At 41.6% G+C, this 13,630-nt stretch overlaps 1 protein-coding gene across 4 annotated transcripts in view; it reads left to right on the top strand.

Annotated features, from left to right (window-relative positions):
- The window catches only part of BMPR2 (bone morphogenetic protein receptor type 2), a 91,951-nt gene that overhangs the window by 32,218 nt on the left and 46,103 nt on the right, over nt 1-13,630 (top strand). For all 4 annotated transcript variants that reach the window (XM_081865196.1, XM_081865194.1, XM_081865197.1 and 1 more), the window contains exons 3-4: nt 7,343-7,516; nt 11,291-11,470. In XM_081865196.1, coding sequence (XP_081721322.1) covers nt 7,343-7,516; nt 11,291-11,470 — 354 coding nt within the window. The remainder of the gene's footprint in view (nt 1-7,342; nt 7,517-11,290; nt 11,471-13,630) is intronic.

A 13,630-nucleotide genomic window follows, 5' to 3' on the forward strand; every position in this document is an offset into this window, starting at 1 on the left:
GCTGAAGAAACTGGAGGGATGGAGGCATTCTTTACCAGTTGCCCATTTCCCCCTGCATGCTCTCATACCATGCTTGTATTGTTTCATAGAATTCCATCAACCCTCCTGGACAGTCTTTTGCTAAAGCCTGTAGGGGGAAATCAGAAAAAAAATTGCTGCCACCCCCTCCATTCATGTGAGAGTTCCATGAGCAGAACTGGGCTGATACATCTCTGAATCCAGCATCTGGTTAAACTTTCAGAAAATGGTTAAGGGAAAAAGAAGTGTCATGCATTTCCAAAGCATTTTCAACCTAAATACTCCTCTGACTCCGTGAAGTCAGAGTATCTTACTCATGTAAAATAGAGAACATGTTTCCTTCCTGGAAGAAGGGAGCTCAGAAGAAATTCTACAACATACCATTTTCCTGTAAGCATCAAGTCATTAAAGTATTGTTTCAATATTAATGAATATGAAACCAAAGGCAGTAATCTGGTTTGGATTCAGTAGCTACAGCTCTAAAACTATTACTTGTAAGTACTTCATGAAGCAATTTGAGATTTCATATAACTAAGCTGCTGGAAAATGCCTTGCTTTTATTATAACTTCTGTTGTTGCCCTAAAAATAGGGATTCCACTACTGTAATTTGATATATCCAACAAGCATAGCTCCTTCTCAGAGAAGCAATTGTGTGGTAATATCTCCTTAGGATGCATATTGGTCAGTATGCAGCAAAGTGCTTCTGCTAGAACAAGGATTTTTACTTATGCAACCAAACTTCTCCATCTGCTTTCCCAACATTGTCCCCAGTCTCCCTTCCTTAAAGGCAGGGTAGGTTTATCAACTTTAAAATCTGAGGAAAAGAACATTCATAGTTGGTTGCTCACCCGAAACTTGCTTAAACTTCTTTTTGCAGTCTGTTTGGGACTTTAAAAATAGGGGAACTGTCAGGCCACGGTAAATGACTGGAGAGCTGTGTTCAGGTTGGTGCGTTAGAAGTTACGCAGACTTGCGATACAGTGTCTTATGTTTAGAAGAGGGGAAGGAAACCACCCATGGAATGTGTAAGCTTGCTAGTTTGACTGCATTTGTCTGCATTTGGGAAAACATTGGAGCAAATAATGGAAATAATTAAGCTGGCAATGTGTTGAAAAAAATTAAGGTGTGCAGATCTGTTTCACTGGGGATGGCCACAGTTGGATATCACCCTATGGACTTATGTGGGCCCAGTTACCATAGCCTAGTGATGTAAAATAAAGCCAAACACCAGCAATAGGAAGGAATAATACAACGTGGATATATGAGGAAGAAGCAATATAGGATGAAGTTTCCAGGTTGGAACTATGTGGAAAATCTCATAAATTCTGAGGGGTTGTGAATTCATGATATCACTTCATGATAATATCACTTAGCAGACTGGATCATGGCGATTAATATAAAATGTTAAACACTGCTGAGTTGGGTAGATAATAACAAAACCAAGCTCAACAATGTCAAATGTGGAAATGAGAAGAGGTAAAAAGGATATAATATAAATATAAGAATAAATATAAGAAGGGTGCTAAGAGGCCAGATAGTTGTTCCTCTCAATGATTCAGATGCTAAAATGGATAAGAAACTGTGCATGAATTAACAATGTGATGATGTGAACCCAAATATCAGTGCTTTTTAAAATTGTATTAACAAAAGCATTATTTCCAAGATTTTGGCAAGTAAGGATAGTGCTGTGGCTCTAGTAAGACTTAATGCAGGCTTGCATTCAATTCTGGTCAAAAGAATTCAAGGAGTTTGTTGCTCAAGAGACAAATTATCAAGATTATGTGTTTCAGAAAATCAGGTTGAGAGGGAAAACTGAGAGAAATAGGCACATTTTGATCAAATAAGATTAAGGTAAAGGTAATCATTAGGTCCAGTCATGACCGACTCTGGGGTTGGGGCACTCATCTTGCTTTATTGGCCGAGGAAGCCGGCGTACAGCTTCCGGGTCATGTGGCCAGCATGACTAAGCCGCTTATGGCGAACCAGAGCAGCGCACAGAAACGCCGTTTACCTTCCCTCCGGAGCGGTACCTATTTATCTACTTGCACTTTGACGTGCTTTGGAACTGCTAGCTTGGCAGGAGCAGGGACTGAGCAACAGGAGCTCACCCCATCGCGGGGATTCGAACCGCCAACCTTCCGATCGGCAAGTCCTAGGCTCTGTGGTTTAACCCACAGCGCCACCCGCATCCCTCAAGAAGATTACAATGGCAATATATTTGAGAATGATGGTCTAAAAGAAGTGGCAGATCACTTGCTTGCCCAAGTTTTTGCATCTTACCCTGTTAAAACAGCAAAAACCTTAAATTGCAATATGGTGGATTTTAGAGCAGCTTTGCAGTGGAATAAACTGCTCAGGAAGGATGTTTGAGCTTCCTAGGTGATTTTAATAAAATGTTGGGTACTTCTTCCAGACATGAATTAGGTATATAATCATTTATTTTAGAACAGGAATTGGACTAAATAATCCAATATCTTGTCTTTCAATACTGTGTCTGACTCTTGTTTCCAAAACGATTATGAAAGATTGTGGGTCAGTTCAGATATTTAGAAATAATTTTCTTAGTGTGGTATGCCATCACTGATCTGGGAATCCAATGCACTCATGCAGTAACTTAATATCTAACCTGGTTTATCCTTGGATACAACTACACACTCTCAGACAGAAGCACTTTCCATGATTGTGGTGACAAAAGAATCTGCTGCTGCTATTATGAAAATTGTTTCCAGGATATCATAACTATTTCCATGCAGGAGCAGTTATTTATCAGGTTCTTGATGCAAGTGTTTTCCCAAAGATTAGCCCACAGCAAAACCATTGAATGTCTGGTTTCACACTGAGAAGTTATTTTAAAGTGTCCCCAGGGACTGAAGATAGAGCACCCATAGAGACCACTGGGAAAACCCCAAAAGATTTTAATTAAGCTTCAAATGTGTACAAGTATGTTTAGTTGTCATGAAATGCCAACATGACTAACTGGGGTGGTGGGGAGGAAAATTGGGGCTCAGGGAATGTAATGGATTGGCTTGAATACTAAATTACACTGTAACACTTTGATGCAGAACTCCAGTTCTTATCCTTTTAATTTATGTGCACAGTTGCACAAGTCAAGATTTCATAAGGAGCAAATAATTTGCACTTAGTGAAATGTGTGAATTTCCTCCTTTCCTTGAGTCACAGCTTAAATACTTAACATTTACATATGGAACTGTGTTGTCCTTTGTTACTGAAGATAGAAACAACATCCTTTCTTTGTTTCTTTGGCAGTCAGTGCCAAGGATCAGAAAATACAGGACAGCTGAGCATTCCAGGCACAAAGCATCTGTTCTTGAGAATAAAATTGTGTGTGTGTGTGTGTGTGTGTGAGAGAGAGAGAGAGAGAGAGAGAGACCTACAGTTATTATTTAAACCAAGGCAAGAGCAATCCTTTGTCTTCAGAAATGCCTGAAAGGCAGGAGTGCGGAAGGTTACATTAGTAGTCAAGACAATTTCTGAGCATGTAATGTGCCACAGCAAGATATAATTTTTGCAGAATACTTAAATAATGTGTAAGATAACGGGAAGGTATGTGACATGAAGTTCCTAGAACATCAGTGCTATCAAATACCACCACACATTGTTATCCATTGCTGTCTTGTGTAGGACAACTTATGCTGTGAATCTTCTGCTTTGTAAATATAGTGTTGGGTGCTCTATCAGCAAGAGGTGTCACAATTTAAAAAATAACTTTTTAAATGAGTTTATGCTGCAGTGTTATTTTCAGATATTTGGAAACTGTATAATAGAGCTGCCAGTTACCTTGCCATAGTCTCTGGTCAAACTGGTTTTGGAGCTTTTTATAATACAAATGCAGTACGCTTGGGTGGGGACCCATTGTATAATTCCTATGAGGAGTAACACATTCTCCACACTAGCTTGAAACACTTTTTATGATGTTTCTCCCCCCCACTCCCTTTAGTACATTCAGCAGTAATGCTTACCCTATATAGCTCTGTAAAAAAACAACAAAGAAAACTCAGCTTCCTTTCATGTCAATAAAATAGTAGTATGTGCTACCCTTATATATCAATAGAGTGGACATCAGTTTCAGCTTATTTTCTTTTTTAAGAGAAGAGAACAGGTTGTCCTTTGGCTTATTCCTTATGTCAAACATGGCTCCGAAAACTATAGTTTGGTATGATATCTGAATTGGCAAGGTTTGGCTTGTGCTTTGATAGCAAACCAGAATCAGAAATCATGGTTTGTGCTAATTAGGGTTTATGGTCCTTAATTATGTTTGTATTGTTATAGTAATAGAAACAGGTTTTCTGTTACTTTAACAGTGAGAGAAGAAGCCTTGTCATTTCCTCCACAGAAAACATTGCGTGTATACGGCCTAAATGTTTCTGCATTAGTCTCTTGTAGCAAAAACAACATTCTTTGGGCCCCTGAAAGCCTAACAAATGTATTCTGCCATAAGCTCTCAGGGGCCCAAGCCTACTTCATCAGATGCATGGAGTGAAATCTTAGCTGAAGGTCTTTTTTCTAAATTTTGCACCTCATTGCCATTCAGTTCCTACCTTACATTATTCCCCATTTATATACCTGCCAACTAAGATTTCACATTATGTGGTTCCTGTCTGTGGGAATTGCGGGGCCTGGGGCCTCGCCACGCAAGACAGCTCCCCTTTTCCAGGGGGGCTGCATTGCAGGAGGGGTTCCAGGACCTCAGTTACCCAGCAGTGGACGGAGGAATGCTGCCCATGTCACTAGGATGCCCAGCCACATCACGCCCCCAGCTAGCCTATCATCTGCTTTGGTGGATCTCCCAGCCCACTCACCCGCTTTCTTGTGTTCCTTGACTATGGCCTTGCTATGACTAATCTTGGTTGCCTGGTTGTTGGGGCTGGGTAGGAATTTTTCCACTTGGCAAATTGGCTCCAGCCATTTGGTTTTTGCCTACCTAGTAGCAATCGTCACAACTTTGTAAGGTTAGGCATTGGGTAAGCAGGTGGCACTGTGGGTTAAACCACAGAGCCTAGGACTTGCTGATCAGAAGGTTGGAGGTTCAAATCCCCGCGGCGGGGTGAGCTCCCGTTGCTCGTTCCCTGCTCCTGCCAACCTAGCAGTTCGAAAGCACGTCAAAGTGCAAGTAGATAAATAGGTACGGTGGGAAGGTAAACGGTGTTTCTGTGCACTGCTCTGGTTTTCCAGAAGCAGCTTTGTCATGCTGGCCACATGACCCGGAAGCTGTATGCCGGCTCCCTTGGCCAATAAAGTGAGATGAGCGCTGCAATCTCAGAGTCATCCGTGACTGGACTTAATGGTCAGGGGTCCCTTTACCTTTACCTTTAAGCTGTTGCCTCCACTTGCCCCTCCACGCTAAGGGTGTCCCATTAAAGGGATCCAGGTGTGTGGTTCCTGTCCGAAGCCTGGTCATGGGTTAGGGTCATGCCACGACCCCATCGGTGACCCTGGGGGAGTTCTTAATTGATATATATCATAAGGCTCCCGCTATTGATGGTTCACCCTTTCAAGACTTCCTGCAGCCGGGCAGGAGTCAGGATATAGTCTTGCTTCACCCAGTTGCCTAAGCCAAACTGCTCACATCTGTAACCAATAAAGTTGTGGCCTAATTTATCCCATTAATCCAACATATTTGTGCTTGTATGTTTACTTCTGTGGGAACTGTGGGCCCAGGGCCTCGCCACGCAAATAGATTTGTTAGGCTTTCAAGGGCCACAAAGTTCTGATTGTTTTTGCTGCAAGAGACTATGTATACACAGTGATTTTGGTAGAGCTTTTGGAAGGCCTTCCCTCTTTAATTGCTTTTATAGCCTAAATGGTAGGTGAAGATTTACATGCAGATTCTTGTCGTAGCATATATAAAGGTGAAAACAGAAGAATAGAATCAGCAGGTAGCTTTGCTAAAGAGGCTGAACTTTGTTGCTGAGTATAGTTCTAGTTCAAATCTGAGTTGACTCTATTTACTCTAGGTCATTAATGTCAAAATTATTTTGTGGAAAGAATATATATTGAAAGGCACAATGAACATATGAACTGTGATATTTGCTGCCAAAATTCTACGTTAACGCTAGTGTGTATTTCTTCCTTTACAGAAAGTTCGCATATTTTCTCTTTGATGCTAGAAAGTGGCAAAATTCTGATTTAAAGCAAAATAAATAAATAAATTAGCATTCGTGTATTTTCCCTTTCACTATTTTAATAAGGCAGTCACTTATGGATCATTATTATCCAGTCCCTTTGTTTTATGATACATTATTACACAATGCTTTGCTCAGGCATGACAACCCAGTGAATATTTATCTATGAAAAATCTGGAAATGCACAAAATAGGCATTTTGCTTTGATTGATTCAACCAGTTTAAATTCTGTGCACTAGTTTAAGGACTTTAAATGCTTCTTTCATTCTGAAGAGTCTTTCTTTCTTTCTAATGAAATAATTATATAGGGTTGTTTTGATGAGGTATGGCCTAATTTCTGGAGTGTATCAAAAAGAAAAGTGGACAGAAATTCCTTTGAATTTCTGGGATCTTAAGACATTTTGATCTTTTAATATTCTAGCTCAAGGGAGATGTATGTTCAGTGGGAAGACTAATTATGATGATGATCTAAGATTTACTGATAATGTGGCCTGGGACTGAATGTATTCCTATTCATCCGGTTTCCCTTTCTGAATATTTAAAGCATCTTCATTTATGATTACCATAAAATGTACCATGCTTGTGATGCTGCTGCAGGCCACTTTTAAGTGCTTTTTCTGCTGTAGTACTCAGTGTCACTTCGTTACTAATGGTTCTGCAAATAGGATTTTTGGATAAGTCTAATATATTTCCGACATGGTGATCTCTGGTGTTCTAGTGTGAGAGGAAGAACTATCCTGGCACAGCATATTCACAAAAAAGGAAAGGAAAGCAGATATCACAGAGGAAAATGTTTCCATACACATAAATAGGAATTGCACTTGGATCCAGCGGCAGCTCCTAACAGGAAGTTGGATATTGCTTTTAAAAATGCAAAGTTCTGAAGTACCAAAATTGCCAAGACATTTTGCTACCTGAGGCAATCTAGCCAACATACATAGGACCCAAGCATGACTTGTCTGCACATGGAAGAAAAACTCACCAGCACCTCTGCCTGTTTGCCCTTTAATGATAACAAAATCAGCTACTTGAGGTGGCTACCTCACTCTTCCAAATGAAAGGGCCAGCCCTGAAAATGACTCTTCTAGTTTCTTCAGCTATATTTTTCTCTTCTAGTTTTGTCAACAATCAGTGCCACAATCTGGTTTGTAAACTTACCTGTTTTTGTTTTCTTGTTTAGCTGCACAGAGTGAAGAGACGACATGTGCATTTAGGGACCAGTACCAAAATGATCATGGAATTAGCGAAAGTCGAATTTCTCAAGAGAATGGTACAGTTTTGTGTATGAAAGGCAACACCTGCTATGGTCTGTGGGAGAAAACACGTGAAGGAGAGATCCATCTTGTGAAACAAGGTAACATTCAACAATAATAGCATACAGCAATAATGACAACAAACATAACTTAATCTATTGGTCACAAAGGTCTTAATGTTCAGAGGCAGGTAGCAGTTTTTTTGTAAAACTTTTACACATGTATCTTCTTATAAACCACAGAGCCTAGGGCTTGCCGATCAGAAGGTCGGCGGTTCGAATCCCCGCGACGGGGTGAGCTCCCGTTGTTTGGTCCCAGCTCCTGCCAACCTAGCAGTTTTAAAGCACGTCAGAGTGCAAGTACTGTATTTTTCGCCCTATAGGACGCACCTTTTCCCCTCCAAAAATGAAGGGGAAATGTGTGTGCGTCCTATGGGGCGAATGCAGGCTTTCGCTGAAGCCTGGAGAGCGAGAGGGGTCAGTGCGCACTGACCCCTCTCACTCTCCAGGCTTCAGGAAGCTCTCTGCAAGCCGTGGGAGTCTGGCGCGAAGTCGCACTGGTCTCCCAAGGCTTCCGGAGAGCTGCCTGCATCCTGAAGCCCGGGGCGCGCTGAGAAGCACACTCCAGGCTTCGGGCAGCTCTCCGCAAACCTGGGGAGACCGGCACGACTTCCCACCGGGCTCCCTAGGCTTGCGGATAGCAGCCTGTTCTGGGGGCTGGGGTCGGGGGGAGCTCAGGCTTCCCCCGCCCCAGCCCCATGCCTGGGGGGGAAATATATTTTTTTCTTTATTCCCCCCCCAAAAAACCTAGGTTCGCCCTATGGGCCGGTACGCCCTATGGGGCGAAAAATACGGTAGATAAATAGGTACCACTCCAGCGGGAAGGTAAACAGTGTTTCCGTGCGCTGCTCTGGTTTCGCCAGAAGCGGCTTAGTCATGCTGGCCACATGACCCGGAAAAACTGTCTGCGGACAAACGCCGGCTTCTTCGGCCAGTAAAGCGAGATGAGCGCCGCAAATCCCAGAGTCGTCCATGACTGGACCTAAAGTTCAGGGGTACCTTTACCTCCGTGAACCTCCGCCCTATTGACCGTCCATTTTGGCGAACATCCGTGGCAAACCCAGAAGTACCGGAATGGGGTACTTCCGGATTTGCCGCTTGCGCACATGCGCAGAGCGGCGCTTTGTCGAGCATCCCTTTCGTTGAGTGTCCAGGGCTCTGGAACAGATCCCCGACTCAAAACAAGGTACCACTGTACTGCCTTCTGATCACAAAGGAATCTATAAACAAATGTCCCTCATTTTGAAGAACAGCTAAGTGCAGACATAACTCTTCTCAGTTCTCTGCTGCCACAGAGGCCAGGACTGGGCTTAATTTACAGGAGAAGATATTTCATTTGAACATTAGGAGAAACTTATTGAACAGTTCAACAGTGGGATCAATTACTTAGAGGAGTGGTGAGTGGGATCAATTACTTAGAGGAGTGGTGAGAAGAACTCACTAGAGTTCTTCACGCAAAGGTTGGCTAGCCATATATTGAAGATGCTCTAGTTCTGGGACACTTGAATTGAGCAGGGCATTGGACAGATGGTCTATGACAGACCCTGAAAAAAGCTCTGATTCTCTTAATTGTATGACTCCTGACTCCTTCCCAGTTCATTATTGCACCCCCTCTCCTCCTCAAGCTAAAGCTAACTACAGTTCCATCTTCAGTGATGTTAAGATGACCATAGTTATCAGCAAATTTGCAAAGCTGCTTCTATCCATTGTTGCAAATGGTGGTTAGCATTAATGTAAGTTAATGGTCGATGGTCAAATTGAAAAGGGGGGGGGGTACCCACTTAGGAAAGCCGTGTGCATGCCCACAGGACATTCCCAATAGCTTAATCATGATTAGGCTTCTGGGCAACATTACAATTATGCCAAGCCACAATTTTTTCAAGCATACTCTATAGAAATTTTTAATACATGGCAGTCTAAAGTTTGATATGCTAGTGATTCATAGTATAAACTTAATAGAGCTGCTACATAGAAATAGATAAAACTGTACAAATTACCAGAAAGCAAAAACAAGGTCATAGTGCCTATGTTTAATGAAAATAGTAATAGGTAATAACAAGGAATTAGAAGTGACCATAGAGCATATTCTGCAACAGAACACTGAGCAGTCTTGCAGAATAAGGATGATTCAATGAATAAGCCATACAAAAGAAGAAAGTCCCATTACTGATCATTAAGGGCCCCAGGCTCTGAACTTCCATTTCATTTTTTAATAAGTCTCTAGCCCTCTCAGAAGGAAAGTTATGAAGCAAAATATGTAATTAGACCCTAAAACTACATACAGTAATGAAAAAAAGAAGTTTTTGGGGAGCAGGGGACGGGAACATGCAAAAGTGGTGTAAATACATGGTACCTCCCTTAAAAGCTGAAATGTTAGATACAGTTTCATCAACTAAATCAAAGTATGATATAGTGGTGCCCCACAAGACGAACGCCTCGCAAGACGGAAAACCCGCTAGACGAAAGGGTTTTCCGTTTTGGAGGTGCTTCGCAAAACGAATTTCCCTATGGGCTTGCTTCGCAAGACGAAAATGTCTTGCGAGTTCCTGCGGTTTTTTCCCCCTTTTCCCCCCTTTTCCTAAGCCGCTAAGCTGCTTATCAGCTGATCCGCTGATAAGCCGCTTAACAGCTGATCTCTAAAAGCCGCTAAACCGCTAATAGCGCTAATCCACTAAGCTGTCAATGGGCTTACTTCGCAAGACGAAAAAACCGCTATACGAAGAGCCTCACGGAACGGATTAATTTCGTCTTGCGAGGCACCACTGTATTTAAAGAACCAGCATAACCAGAAGTTTTTGGAAACCTGAAGGCAAAATGCCAGGATAATGCAAACTCGCTTACCCAGTTGGGATGCTTCACCTGTGGTTTGTTTCAGAGGTCAGCAGTTCAGGAGTCTTGATAAATTTTAGCCACACTATTTTGCTCACTTTCTTAGCTCAGGACGAATCACTGCATACTTAAATTGAATACTGTGCTTTGTCCACTTCCTGCATGCCAGACATGATGACCCCTGCAATTGTATGTGTAATCTGTTGGTCTGGTGTGGTAGAGAAATGAATCAAGAACATGCATTAGTTTCAAAGGGCTCCTGTCAGCCTCTGACTAACCCTTGAAAACACACACACACACACACACACACACACACACACAAAGACACACAGACCTGAAGTGGAATGAAAGGACTGTTATGCAGCTGATAATGTAAATGAGTCTCAAATCAGTAAACCAATGAAAAATTTGAAGACAGTATGGTGCATTTGATATTTTGCCAGGATCAGGTTGTTATGGTCATAGGACTGTTTAATTTTGGGACACAGACAGTGGTTACATTGTTGGAATGAAAAGAACCACCACAAATATGTTTGTGTAGGCTTTTATCTGCTTTAATACAACTTTTCTTACATGAAATCGAATCTGTTTTCAGCATTAAAAGCATTCGTACAAAATGCACATCTCAATAGTGAAATCCACCTGCATAAGAGAATGCAGTTAAATTGGCTAAAGAAAGTGCATAGTCCAAGTCACATAAAACCCATTTAAGAAAAGGAGCATATATTTAAAAACAGAGGATGAAAGAAAAATGTCCTAATGTCAAAAAGTCATGGAGCTGCAAAAGACCCTACCCATAGTCCCAGCAGGTGACACTTCTCTTAGGGAAAGGATTCAGAGCAGTGTGTCCCTGGTCTTAAAAGGCAGAGGGGTTTTTCTAGGTGAGAGACAATCTAATAAGAGCAAAACATGTAGAAAGTTTCACAAGCTAAATAAATAGCCAAAAGAAATACTGCTATTTGATTTACAACCTTTTTTCCCCTCCAGGATGCTGGTCTCATATAGGAGACCCTGAAGACTGTCACTCTGAGGAGTGCATCGTCACAACCACCCCTTCCTTGGTTCAGAATGGGACATATCGTTTCTGCTGCTGCAGTTCCAACTTGTGCAATCTCAACTTCACAGAGAATTTTCCACCAGCAGACCCTACCGATGGAACGCCTTTCAGTGAGTCAGAGTGCTTCAGGCTGTGTGATAATCATGATTTAAGAGCAACTGAGGAAGCATTGCTACTAATAGACTCCACATGCAATGCACTGATGAGAACTTAAAGATTGAAATTAACTTTGTTTTTTCTATTAGTATGTAAGCTATCTGTTGTATTATAGCAGGGGTCAGCAACCCGCCGCTCCGGAGCCGCATATGGCTCTTTAACACCTTTGCCATGGCTCCGGGGCGGATACTAGAGAGGGGAGGAGGCGCATTGTGCGCCCCGACACTCCCCACTGTGGCAGGTGCTGTACTGGCTGTGATGTTGCATGGGGGCGGTGCGTGCGTTAGTCACGCACCGTCCCGACGTCACCTTCCCGCCCGCCTGCCCGCTACATTGTAAGGGGCATGTACGCTGGTCACTGTATTGAAAGGGGGCATGTACGCTGGTTACTCTTTTGAAGGGGAGTGAAGAACACACACACACACAAAAAAGGTAACTTGTTAATTTAATGTTTATTTCTATGAGGAGGAGTAATTCTGAGGGGTCAAACAAAGAAATAATAAAAAAGTGACAAAAAAGTTATTTTTATAATGACAAGTTTTGCGGCTCCCAGTTTTTTTTTCTTCGGAAACGGGTCCAAGTGGCTCTTTTTGTCTTAAAGGTTGCAGACCCCTGTATTATACAATGTTTCACCTTAAAAATAACTTAGGCTTCACTTGTATATCCTTTACAACATTGTGGCAATATTATTTTGCCATGGTCTTATTCTCCATGCAGAGGACCTATTTGTTCTTCCTCTTGCTTTGAAATAGCTCAAAATACCCTTTTTAGTCATTTAACCTCTCTTGGTTGAGCTTGGTTCTGAGCTTTAGTCCTCCTGACCTTCTCCCTGAAAGTGTTGGCGTCTGCTTTATATCCTTCCTTTGTGATTTGCTTCTTCCATTATACATGCCCCTTTTAAATCTCAGCTCATCTAAAAGCTCCTTATGCAGCCACACTGGTTTCTTTAGATGCCTCCTACTTCTCTTCCTTGTTGGAATTGTTTGGATTATGCCTTCAATATTTCACCTTCAAGAAACTCCCAGCCATCATTAACTCTTTGCATATTTCTAAAAATTAGATCTCACCCTGTAGTTCCTGGAGCTGGCACAGTGGGTTTTTTTTTAAAAAAAGCTCCCCCTTCCCCCCTCCACTCTAGCTTTGACTCTGCCCTGCATGATGGTTAGGGTGGCTTTGGAATACTTCAAACATGGGCATCTGTGAGGCTACAGCAAAGGAGAACACAAATCATAACCACAGCAGTACCGAATTGTACTAGGCATATGGAGGTTACATTTTGCATTGCAATGTTGTTTTTCCTACTTCTGTTTAGCTATAATTATGCTGAGACTGGGATCACACTCTGATAGAAAATGTCTGGAATGGCAACACGACCCAAAGCTCTCTTTTACTTCTGGGCTAACGGGAGATAACTGCCTATATATTTACAATCATTTATTTGCTATCTATCTCCAGTCCCCAGCTTTAGATTTATTTTTTGAATTGCAACATTGGAAGACAATTTAGACATTGCTCTGGCTTGTGTGTAGATGACAAAATACATATAGTCCTGGAAAACAAGTAATGCTCCTAATTAGCTGCAAATGCTGTATATTAAGATAAGAGCATATGTTTTCAGACATCAACACAGAATTTAAATTTGTGGTATTTAATATAATCTGCATATAACCATTAATATTGTGTAGAAGGGATTATGTTTTTATAGTGAGAGAGCCTTAAGGCAACATAGGAGGAAATAATGGAAATCTCTTGTGTGGTATTTAAACAATGTGATTTCAGAAACTGGGGTGATTGACAGCAAGAAAGGAATATTGTTCAATGTTCTATATGTATAAATTAAGGCTTCGCAAGAAACCACAAAGAGGATAAATTATTTGCAGTAAGAATCTGAAATGGTCTTCTTTGGGTTCATATTCCCTGTTGCTATTTCATCTCAATGTTTTCATTATGATTTATATTGGAAGAAACTGATATTACTAACCGGTACTGAAGTGCAGGGCTAAACTGAACTTTCATCATAAAAGAACAAAATAAATATTGCTCTCAATATCTGCTGGAAATTGATAGTTGTGGAGAGTTAAATGGTATACAAATCATGCAATTTGGACTTACTA

The sequence above is a fragment of the Podarcis erhardii genome (assembly GCF_964252035.2).
Source record: "Podarcis erhardii genome assembly, chromosome: 1".
NCBI lineage: Eukaryota > Metazoa > Chordata > Lepidosauria > Squamata > Lacertidae > Podarcis > Podarcis erhardii.